We start from the raw sequence: 12,222 nt of genomic DNA, 5'->3' as shown, positions 1-12,222 counted from the left end.
AAATGGTTAGAACCAAAACTGTACAAACAAACAAAAACAAAAAGATTTTATTTTATTTATGAAGTTGATTTGAAGTATTCCGAAAAACTGCATGATGACCATAATGACTTCCCTCTGGCTCCTGAAGTGTTTTACTCCACCAGGAAGTAAACATGAAAAGCTAGCTCCTCATCTTGGAGTTAGAAAAAACTATATTGATTCAGCAGATAACCTTAATTGCTACTTATTAAAAGGCGTTATTTTAGAAAAAATACACAAGGTTTTGAGGTATCGGCAAGAGGCATGGTTAAAACCATACATAGAATTGAACACAAAACTAAGAGCTCAAGCTAAAAATGAATATGAGAAGGATTTCTTCAAATTAATGAACAAACCTTATGGATGTTACAATATTTAGTGACTTTGAACTTGTTAACAGTCAAACTAGATATCATTGGCTTCAAAGGAAATATTACAGGATACGAAATGAAATTATATACTCACGATGTGAAAAGTGTCAAGAACTTGATAGCCCATGTCATGACTGTGATAAAGATGAAAACTGCTTTGTAGGAATAGAAAAAATTGAACATACAGTTTGCTTTAACCGACCAATATATGTAGGTTTTCAGATTTTAGAGTTATCTAAACTACACATGTATAAATTCTGTTATGATGTTTTAAGAGCCAAGTATGGTGACAAAATACGTCTGCTAATGACTGACACTGATAGCTTTATCTTCCAAATCTTTTGTGAAGATTTTGACAAGGAATTGCTTAAAATGGCTGACTCTTTTAATTTCTCCAACTATGACCAGAGTCAGCCATTGTATTCTTCAATAAGCAAAAAAAACTGGTTATGTGAAAAATGAATTTCTATCTAAAATTATCACTCATTTTGCGGGCATTAGAAGCAAAGAATATGCATTTGAATTTTTAGATGGGAAAGAAGAAAAAAGAGCAAAAGGGATCACTAAGGTAAATCAAAACCAAAATCTCAATTATACAGATTATGAACACAGTGTGTTTAACAACATAGTTAAAGTTTTAACTGAAACTAAACTTCAATCAAACAAGCTCAAAATGCGGTTGATAGAACAAGAAAAAAACTGATTGTCTAACACTTATGATAAGCGAGTTTGGGTAGGAAGAACCCAGAAGTATGAAGATTTTTACACTACATTGGCATGGGGACATTATCGATTGAATACACCTTCAATATTATGTGCAGGGTAAGAGGAAGCTATACCTACATAGCAAGAAAGTCTCATTGACTTTCCATTGTCTCGTTCAACGAGACTTCATCCTAATGACTCACAGTCTCATTGAACGAGACCACCACAAGCGGAATGCTCAAGTGCTTATTAGAATGAATTTTAAAAAAAAGGTAAAATATCAAACTAAAAAGGTAAAATACTTTTTTTTATTACACATTATTGAATCATGTTACTTTAGTTAAAATGTGAGAAAATTGAAAAAACAATAATATTTCACCAGGCCCCATCCATTAACAAGGTTAATTGTGTCAGAATCCCCATTTATATACTACTCAAACATCGCTTAATTTTATATTTGCCAGCCTTAATAAATACAATTTTCATGCACATGTTGCGGATCAATTGGGAAGAGGCTCGCTCACTTGAATCAAAGCGCAAATCAGCAGTTACCCTAGGCGCTGAAAAGTGCATCAGCCGTCATGATCTAACATTTCATGTGAATCTTGAAATTCTCTGAAAAGGCCAATTACCATCACCACAGTTGTCGTTTTGCCATTGCGGAATCCTAGAATATTACGTACAGGTTGGCTGCCGTCGTGGCTGTCTGTCAATGATCTACGGACTACAAACACTGTTGTACACGTACATATGTACGTATGTAGAAGCTCCATCCATCCAAGCAGGCTGTTGAACTTCGTAGATGTCTGTGAGAGGTCTCGCATGCACTAATGTTTGACTCCAAAGACAATTGGCGAAGCCAGTTCGCTTTTGCTTGGGCCTGGAATCTCGATGGATTGGGAGTTATTTTTCCAAGTGACATGGCAGCTTCAGGACCGCGGCATTGTATACTTAATGCCTCGACGACTATTTATGACCTCTGCGAAAAAATGTCGCAAGTGGGGCAATTCATCTTTTATCCCCAGCTGAGTAGCGGGATGGTCCTGATACTTTATAACAACACCTCCATCCACCAGTCGACAATTTGAACAACTGTCGTAGTACGAACATTCCGCCAGTTCAATGTTGGCCTTGAAAATGTTGGCGATGCTGTTGCATCGTTGTCGCCTTGTTCTCAATCTTCAGCCATTCCTGGATTCGCAGTGGTGTTGGTGTTGGTGATGACGATGATGATGATGGGCCAACAACAGCACAACAGCATCCACAACAGTTGCTGAATGGTGATGCTGCCGGTCTCACAACTCCTTGGTGGCGGATTTTTTGGTGCTTTTTTCCTATGACTGCATGTGAGAATCTAAAAAACTTCCCTCTTTTCAGTTGCTGATGAATGCATGCAATTTAGAGGAAAGAGCACATTTTCGTTGGGCAGTGCATGGGGACGATTTTAAGTAGACAATCAGGTGCACGAGGCCGTTGCTCTCTGCCAACATAATAATCATGATGGCCAATCGGACTTTCCGCAACAAAAATGCTCTCATTGTGCAAACATATGAGGCGACTAACTCCAGACAATCTGGGGAAAATTAATAGTTCCACATTAACTCCGCGGGTTGCTATGGCCTCTTTGAAAATCACCCAACAAATGAGCGGAGGGCAAAGAAAAACGGGGAAAAAACTCGAAAGGAGCGAAGCCAGTATTGTCGGCATAAGGCATGAGGCACGAGAAGCACATGTCTGCTTTCAAAAGTTAGGCCTCTCTCTCAAAAGAGAATTCAAGGTCAAGTTTGTTGATGGCTCTCGGCTTATCTCTGACCTAATTCTTCTGATTGTCGTGGTACAGCAATAACTGGAATCAGGAATCAGGCTGCGCATGTGCTCCAACAAAGGCCGCATACCTCGACGGGCAAAATGACTTAAGGTTCTGTCATATTCCAAATACTATCAGATCCACTTCGTCCACCCAAGTCGCCTCTAGCCAGTGGAGGGCCTTTTCTCTTCGGGTTTGCATGATATCATGCCATTATCCAGAGCAGTTCACTGTACCGAAACATTCCGTCAGAGGGCGCTTCAAGCCCTGCAGCCCATTCAGCCCAATTTTTTCCAGCCCGGATTTTGTCTGCTTTAAATGAAAGTTGCTTGGGCCAAGAAGAAGGAAGGAGGCGGCGGCGGGTAAGAAGCAAGCAGCCTGGGGCTGGGCGGATGTTCCACCGAAGGCGAAGGAGGACAGTCGATCAAGCAGGCAGACAGGCGGTCAGGCAGTGCACTAAGAAATATGGCGTGTGACGGAAAGACTGACGAAGTGTCCTGTGTTTTTGGATCCAATCCGTGAATTCGGGCCTTTAAAAAGCCTTATAACCCCTTGGAACTGTTCAGGTAAGACTCAGGTCGGGATTGAGAATGCTGAGAGCTGTTGGATTGGAATGTTTCTGTGACAATCTGAAGGAAACGTGTAGGGTCCCTCAGTGCTCTCTGTCAAGTTCAATGTAGGTCATTTGCCTGGTTGGGTGGGGGCTTCTCGGTTTCTCGCACTCTTGGGTTGTTCCTAAAGGCTGTAAGAGGACTTGGAATGAATCGGTGAGAGCAAAAACAGCCTTTGACGGGGACAAAGCATATTATTGGGTCCTTGATACATGATGATGAAGTCGTTGCTTGAGGTTCAAATCCCTTGACTGAGCGTCATTCCACCCATGAGTGCAATCATGATGCAAGAGTGTGCCAAACCACTCTGTGGAACCCAGGTTTGGCCTTTAATTCCAAGAGCCTGCTCCCCTTGGAGGACGGCAAAGCTATTTGGGCCCATTTATTCGCCTGGATGGAGTACTAACATTTCATGGCAGCATCACTTGGCACTCAGTCTAGTGAATCGTCCATTCAAGTCGTCCGTGACAGCATATAGCTCGCTGATGAAGCTGCGCTTCCCTCGTTTCTTGATGGTCTGCTACAAAAGTTCCATACATGACTACTACATACGTACGTACGTACGTACGTACATACACACTCGACGAGTAAAGCTACTTGTGTTCGTCGTCTTTTTCGTCTTCTTTCCCTCTTCTTTTATTCCTTCTTATTCTTCTCGCCTGTCTCGGTCTCCTTCCAACTCCGTCCTAAGTTACCCCGGGAGGGTCTTCTCAGGATGGCCCAAGTTCGAGTGCATGCACATCGAATGTGTGCCAGTGTGTACTAGGGAACGTGTGTATGTAGTAAAGTAATTCCCAGCTGTTATATCTTCAAAGTCGGGGGAAGCGCGACTACCCCTGGCGATCGCCGTCCCCTTGTTCCCCCATCCTGTTCGGGACAACAGCTTGAATGGCGAAAACAGGACAGCTGCCCTCCATCCATCCGTCCGTCCGTCCGTCCATCCATCCGTCTATCCATCCAGCTAGCTTTGGTCCCTGATCCAGTAGTCCTCCTTGGCATCATGTGTGCCCGCTGTTACCACTCTGATGTTGTGAGAGGGGTGCCGGCTTTAGATCTCATCACCGCTATCCCGCCGCACCTCGCTGGCAGTGTATTCCATTGAGTTGCAAGCTGCCGTGTGCGCTGGGTTCCCCTCCCCCCCCCTTCCCCCCATGAAGGAAACATCGAAGAGGGGAAGAAAGAGGGAGAGAGAGATCGAGATCGAGATCCCGACTTGCGCCAAATGGCTGCCGGCAAAATTGCCGACCGACCGTGAGGATGGAGACCTTAGTTCAAGTTCAGACTGCAGTCCCACTATTACGTGCTATATATTCTCTCGCGCTCTCTCTCTCTCTCGCTTTTTCTCACTTCCCAGGCAGAGTGTTCCTCCTCTCCTCCTGAGTGCGCCTCAGTGGACCCTCATCCAGCTCAGCCATCCCCAGTCCTTGCCCGCAACATGGACAAGACGGAGGCGAGGCCGATGCCGAAGCCGAAGCCCTCTAGAAGCAGTAGCACATTTTAGAGCAATCCGTTTGGGTGCCGTCACAGCCTGACAAACTGAGGCCAAGCAAGGGCCGAGGCAATGGCTCAGATCCGCAGACTAGGGTAGAAAGAAGGAATGTCCCAGCACTCCCGGGTTTGGATTTGTCGATCCTGTGTCCGCGATAGGATTGAAAGAGTGGCCGTAACTGCGGCCACTCAAGGCGGTAGAGTGACTGGGAACCGAGGCGGGAGGGACGATTTAGAGAATGGTGATTCTGGCTGGAAGTTGCAGTCAATGAGAAGCCACGGAGGTAGCCAGCGTAGCCGATTCAGTCTTGTAGAGTCTGTCTTTGTACAAACTAGTCCGTGCACTTCAAAACATTCTTGGACGGCGGGTGTGATAGAGTTTACCTCTTCCACTACTACTATCGTTGTACAACGTAGTGCTGTGAAGTGATTGGTGCGGTCAATTAATGTATAGCGACGAAATCAAGACCAAGATTGTCGTGGTAGCATTCTCTGGCTTATCGGGATATTGCCCTCATTTCGTTCGTCAGAGTCCAATTTCGATTGCTTGCCGAAGGGGTCAGTCATCAGTGTTTTTGTGCAATCCTCCCAATTTCTTCTCCAATTGAAGCTGTTACTTCTCCTGTTTTTGGATGATTCCGTGACAAGACCAAGCGATAAAATATCCTGCCTCACTTCCTGGGTACAGGAAATCATGCTGATGCCTCCTCCTCGTAGTGACTTTTAAGGTAAAGTCCCTTTCCCCCTCAAAGATGGTCTCTTTCCGCCGTCTTTCACCAGCCACAATGTTATTTGAGCCCATTAAAAGCATTAAAAGGTCTTGGTTGAACTGAAAGAGGTTCAGGAAGACAGCTTATCATCTCCCGATTGCCGTTGAAGGGTGGCGGAGACAAATACCTGGAGACTATTGACACTCTTGGAATTGGGCTATTACTGACGTACTTTCTATTCATAGACACCTCTCTTCAGAGTCAAATTTACTCTCACTCATTGCCCTCAATTCAAAAATCACTGATCCTACGCGAGATTTCCGAACTGACCCCCAATCATCAGGGGTCCGTGTGACACTTGAACAATTAGTATTCTGGAGATCATTCTCCAAAAAGAAAATTTCCTGGTGGAATAGATCGCATTAAAAGTTGAGAGACTGATGAGGGCCTATTGCAATTACGTATGAAGTTGCGGAGGAGAGTGAGTGCCCTTGTCCTTGTTTCCTAGATTGTGAACAAAATTCTAGCTCGTAATGGACACAACTGAAAATGTCAGTGACACCATTTTTCTGTACTATGGCAGGAAAACATCAATATCACAGACAGATATCAGTCAAAAAATCTCCTTTCTCTGTCGTTCAGATTGCACTCGCACACGGTTCCATCAAATCCATTTCCTCAAATGAATAACAGGCGGCGAGGGACTTAAAAGAAATATTTCTCATATTTTTGAACATCGTTTCAGGGTGTGTTAGTCCATACAATAAAAAAACATCTACGAAACACATTTATCTTTTCTTTGTCCTTTGAGAAAGGGTTCAAGGTTAAAAAAATAGGGAAAAAAACTTGATTTTCCTGTCCAGTTAGGGTCAATTCTCAATGACCCCTTTAAGCTCATGTTCAATCGGCCTGATTCATACTCGATCATCAAAACGAGCCGACAATCCCTGGGCAGACATTTTATTGCTTGGATCCTGTTTTGTCTGATCTCATCCCAAATGCTTCCTAGAAATCCCTTTGCAAAAGCAACTTGTGGAAGTATTCAAGGCCTCCTAGCTGTCCCGAGTAGGTCAATCAACTCCAAGGCACACCAAGAAGTGCTGAGTTTACTCTTTCACAGATTTGTTGAGGTACGGTTTTAAGGACAATGCTCTGTAGCCAGCCAGCGTAGCGCAGCGCAGTTTCCTCCATCCAGCGTACTTCGGTTCATAGAATAAGAAGCGCAGGACAGCGGGATGATGTGTGTGCTTGTGATCTCCTCCAGAACATTTTGTATCTCAGATAGATCGAGGCAGGCCTTCGTCAGCTTCTTGCCCGGCAATGAGCTACCTTGGTCTGTTAAGAGGAAGTAGCATGAAATGAAATGCCAATGCACTTTGTTCCTCGTGGCATTGACTCTCAACCAACCAAATAACCGGCTTTAGCACACGTGATTGGAAGCTGTAGAAGGTCAAAGACACTTCACTAACTCCTCATGCTGTTCAAGTCATGAAAATATACATAGTGCGGCAAGCCTGGTGTGTATTAGTTTGAAAGTGAATTCGAAAGAAAGATGTCGTGGCCACCTTTCAATTTCATTCCAAATCGATCCCAATTTTTCCACCATTGCTCAGCGGCCATGGTGAATAGATATTCTGGAATCCAGAGCTGGTTGATGGTATCCCTCGCCCAATTTGAGTGCTGGTAGTGTAGGTGTAGAGCAGAGGGTCCACGGATGATAAAAGTGACAGATTTGGTTCAGGAATGTGTCCTGTCGTAACCAAAATCAATCGGGTGTGGGCAAAAATGTCAAATCCATGAAATAAAGAAGCTCAAAGGACTCTTTGGGGACCTCATAGAGATGGAACTTTATCAAATTAATGGATAAATCATGTCATTTTCCTTGATCTCCCAGCAGGCGTTCAGTGAATGACTGACAAAAAAAATCATTAAGTAAGTCTTTTCATTGATTGTGCTGGCAAGCATAAATTGGCCACCAACTGTCGATGTTGCCCCAAATGATGATAGGGATCTCCATTTACCCCCCAAAATCCTATTTCCATGATCAAACATTGCCAGACCTAACCTCAGAGAGTCATTATGGCCTAAGGCCATGATTTTTGAACCGCCATCATCCTGTGCAGAGCCGAATTTTGTTCGTCGCGTAATTGATGTAGCAAATTCGGATTCTCAAAGACTGGCTTCATTTTTTCGGGAGACCCAGGCTTGATCGACTTTCAACAAACTCTGTGGAGTCATAAAAGAATGTAAAGTCAGAAGCTGGCTTTTGGCACACCACGTCCCAGCCTTTTCCCAAACACCAGAACCACATCAAGAATCGTAGATAGGTCTGCAGGCTCACATACCACTGCGAGCTCTTGTTTGTAGGGGAAGAGAGTCTCTTTACAACCTTGAATCACGAATGGGAAAGAGTCAATCCCAGCTAGGAACACTTTGCCTCTCATTTTTCTCCGGGGTCTCTTTGGTTACGTCGATGTGGCAGATGTGGTTTTTATGATTGCCATGGACTCGACTTTCATGTCATATTGTTGCTTTGCATGTAATTGACGTTAGTCGGTGTGAAAGTTTGGGACAAAATAGCATACCATTCGAATGCTTCCGTTGCCCCAGTGGTATAACGCATTGTTGGCAAAAATATACTCCCCATTTTTTTCCAGCAGATTTGAGAACTCCCAGCCAGAATGATTCAAACCATTGCGGCGAATTCAACCGCTCGACTTATTTTTATTTATTGCCAGTTGGACAGAAACGAGATCTTATCATCAACGTATGTCTCAAGGGGTGGAATGGAAATAATATGACCAAAAATAATCTCCATTTTCGTTGGTATAGAATGAAATCAAGTCTTTATGTATGAGAGTTTTCAGCTTGAGAATACAAGCCCATCCCTCCTTCCCTCCCCCTCCGTCCCATTTGCTCGCCATCCTCTGTGTGTTTCGCTTTCTGCCTTTTGCCAGTCACTCAGTGCTCTTCGGGGGTTTCAAAGCAAATTTATTGGCTTCAACGGTCGTTATGGCAAGGCGGGTGGTTTTTTTTTATCTCGCCTATGATGTCTCGGAATATTTCTCGGGTTCGAAGTGTTTCAAGTTCAGACCTACGCGTTTATGTTCAAAGTTTTTGGCCAAAAAGTTGGAATTGAGAATGTGCCATGAAAATATGTGCAAAGAACATGACAAACCTGATACCGGAGGGCGTTTAGAATAGGACAATTCTCTCTCTCGCGCTTTCTGTGACTCTCATTCGATTCACGAGGAGATGACGATGATGATGACGTTGAAGATTCTCATTGTATGTTTGTAGTTTGGTTGTCTTGCTTGATTGGCAATCTCACGCTTAGGGCGAAAAAACGAAACAAGAGCTGAATAAAAGAAACAGCCCGAACTTACGATCTGAAGTATATGTATGCATCCGAGTAAAACTGCATCCACGTAAGATGAGTGGTTAAAAACGGCTGATTTGTCTTTGCTTGGGTCAAAAAGGGAGCGTATCCATCTCATTGTTGAAGAATGATGACTTCGATCTAGCCACAAAATGCGTTATTTCGGAGAGTACGATCAAAACCCCTCGGCATCGATCATCTGATCGGCCCATCAGAAAGGTCTTCACTGCTCAAAATGTGTTAGATGGGCATTACTTTATTTGCTCTTCTCTCTTTTGTTACAGATCATTGAGTCTCAATTTCGAGGCTGAGCTTGACACCGCAAGGAGAACGGCCGCAACACCCAACAATTCCCAATACATGTTGGCCAACACCACAGTACTCACCTGACGATGAGGTGACGAATGGCTCCTTGAACAATCGATGCGATTACTATGTCTGGTAGTGCTCCACAAGTGACGCTCCTGCAAGCGAGGAGTCAGGTGAAGGCCTATACCACCATGACAGGGGGGCCACCCTTCAACGGGGCCATCCCTAACATGATGGTCAACTCGCCCTCTGGGCAGTCCATGTCGCCTGTCTCGCCGCACTTTTTCGGTCTTCAGCCCTCGCCCCCCTCGAGTGTGCTGTCGCCTTCCCTGCCAAACCAACCCATCTATGTGGACACGTCCTCACCCTCTTCACAGTTCCAGGCCTCCAGCCCTCTCACCACTGAGATTAAATCTGAACCTCCCTCTTCCTATAGTCCTCCTTCCAACGGCCTCGGGTTTTCTCAAGGCAACCTGTCCTCTGTAGGCAGTCCAAGCAGTCAGCACTCCTCATTCCTCGTCAAGAGTGAGTCCCCTTCATCTCAAGACTATCCTCGGATGCAGGAGAACGAAAGGAAGAAGAAGGGACAGGTACCCCGACCTCAGGAAGAGTTCTGCACCGTGTGTGGAGACCGAGCCTCCGGCTACCATTACAACGCCTTGGCCTGTGAAGGCTGCAAAGGCTTCTTTCGACGCTCCATCACAAAGAATTCAACATATTCCTGCAAGTATGGAGATGGCTGTGAAATCGACATGTACATGAGGCGGAAGTGTCAAGCCTGTCGCTTCAAGAAGTGTTACACGGTGGGCATGAGGGCGGAGTGTGTTGTCCCGGAGAGTCAATGTCAGAAGAAAAGGGCCATTAAGCGCGCTCAAAAGGCCGCCCAGAAAGGAGATGCTAGTTCAACCACCGCCATTAACAATGGCAATGGCAATGGGGTGGGAGGCATTGGAAGTGGTGTGGGCTTAAACGGTTCTCATACGCCGAATTTTGCCGGGTTGGGCCTGGGCCTGACACTCGGCACTCGTTCCACCCTTTCCCAAAGACACCTTAAGCCTGAGGAGGAAGAGCTCATCAACCGCATTGTGTACTACCAAGATGAGTATGAGAATCCTAGTGAGGACGACCTCAATCGTGTATACCATGTGCCCCTTCAGTATGCCAATGATACTAAGGGCATTGAGAGTGAGTCAGACCGGTTGTTTCAACACATCACAGAAATGACAATTCTAACAGTTCAGCTCATTGTCGAGTTCAGTAAGCATCTCCCCGGGTTCCAGACACTTTGCCGGGAGGATCAAGTCAATTTGTTGAAAGGTTGTTCTAGTGAGGTGATGATGTTGAGGGGTGCCCGACGATACGACCCTCAACGAGACAGTATTATCTATGCGAACAACTACCCCTTCTCTAAGGACAACTACGTGAAGGCCGGTCTGAGCAATGATACCCTCTTCCGCTTTTGTCGAAGCATGTGCAAGATGAAGGTGGATAATGCCGAGTACGCTCTCATAACTGCCATTGTCATATTCAGTGAGAGACACAATGTCAAAGAGCCGAACCGGGTGGAAAAGATCCAAGAGATTTACGTCGAGGCCTTGCAATCATATGTAATGGCTAAGCAGAAGAAGGAGCCCATGGTTACGTTTGCCAAGCTCCTGTCCGTCCTCACCGAGCTCAGATCGCTTGGCAACAGCAATGCTAAGACGTGCTTCAACCTGAGGATGATCAACCGGCAACTGCCCACCTTCTTGGCAGAGATCTGGGACATCAAATAAACATGATTGGTGTCCTGTGATGTGTTCTGTCCTCGTGCAACGTTTCGGGCCGTCTTCTCCCGCGCAGAGTGTTTCATTCAGCCATCACCAACCNTTCCGATCTCCTCCTTTAATGTGCAATCTATTTGTGTGTTTGTCTCTTCATCGCCAATTATGGGCAAATTTGTGTCAGCCACGAATTCTGAATGTAGTTAACAGGGACTCTTCTCCGTTTCTCGCTCTCGCTCTATCGAACCCCTTGAGGTTCATCTTCTTCCATTTGCAAGAAACAATCAACACTTTACCTTGAAAAGAGGATTGCGACCAAAATTGGAGCACCAAGTGTATCCATTTGTTCTTCAACACCCGGATCAATATGTTCTCTTCTCTTACTCTTGACTGCCTCCAGAAGCAAAGACTTCTGGCATCCTGATTTTTGTGCTATGCTTAAATTTCACTCTCATTCTACATTCTGTTGCTACTGACAGAAAAATGTCTCTGTAGCGAGGGGACCAGCTCACTTCATTGTGTCTGGTCGCCTTGTCTTTCAATCTACCTCTCTGTCAAACAAAGAAAATCACTGGTCAACAAGGAGCTCATTGGCACAGGCCTTTTTGGAAACATTCAGCAGGTCACTAAGCTGTATGGCTGTCCACTGTGTTGTGCTTGTAGTGTTCATTGTAAGATTGAAAAAAACAAAACCAAATCAAGGGGAACATATAGAAGTGCCTTTCTTTGGAATACGACACCTGAAATAACCCCTCAAAAAACACCAATTGCACCATCGTTCCGCAGCTTACGTTTGGCACTGACCTTCTAAATTGAACGAACCTCTTTTTTTTCCCCTCAGTAACTTCTCTTTATGCCTCGTTGCAAGTGTTTAATTTGATTTCACGTTTGCTAACAACAGACGAACTTGTTTCCGTCCTGGATAGGTTTTTGAACCTATTGAGGCGCTTTTCCTTTCCTCCCAAAATGTTGCTTTATGACGAATAGTGGCTATGAAAATATTGGATGAGCCTTCACCAGAAAAAAAAACACCCGTTCAGTCATCGATTCTGAACCTCCTT

At 44.9% G+C, this 12,222-nt stretch overlaps 1 protein-coding gene across 2 annotated transcripts; it reads left to right on the top strand.

Annotated features, from left to right (window-relative positions):
* The first annotated feature begins 3,339 nt into the window (after positions 1-3,339).
* Positions 3,340-11,383, top strand: LOC131884821 (ecdysone receptor-like). Of its 2 annotated transcripts, none has more exons than XM_059232706.1 (2): positions 3,340-3,467; positions 9,374-11,383. In XM_059232706.1, the coding sequence occupies exon 2, from the start codon at positions 9,524-9,526 to the stop codon at positions 11,171-11,173; it is 1,650 nt and encodes a 549-aa protein (XP_059088689.1). In that variant the 5' UTR covers positions 3,340-3,467; positions 9,374-9,523; the 3' UTR covers positions 11,174-11,383. The 2 variants fall into 2 exon arrangements, with proteins under 2 accessions (XP_059088689.1, XP_059088688.1); XM_059232705.1 differs by lacking the exon at positions 3,340-3,467 and adding an exon at positions 5,049-5,728.
* Positions 11,384-12,222: the final 839 nt, after the last annotated feature.

This window comes from Tigriopus californicus, chromosome 8 (assembly GCF_007210705.1).
Source record: "Tigriopus californicus strain San Diego chromosome 8, Tcal_SD_v2.1, whole genome shotgun sequence".
Classification (NCBI taxonomy): Eukaryota; Metazoa; Arthropoda; class Copepoda; order Harpacticoida; family Harpacticidae; genus Tigriopus; species Tigriopus californicus.
This window is presented reverse-complemented; position numbering and strand designations above follow the sequence as displayed.

Excerpts from the sequence above, each read along its gene's own strand:
- LOC131884821 (XM_059232706.1), top strand. The coding sequence starts at position 9,524 with ATGTCTGGTAGTGCTCCACAAGTGACGCTCCTGCAAGCGAGGAGTCAG.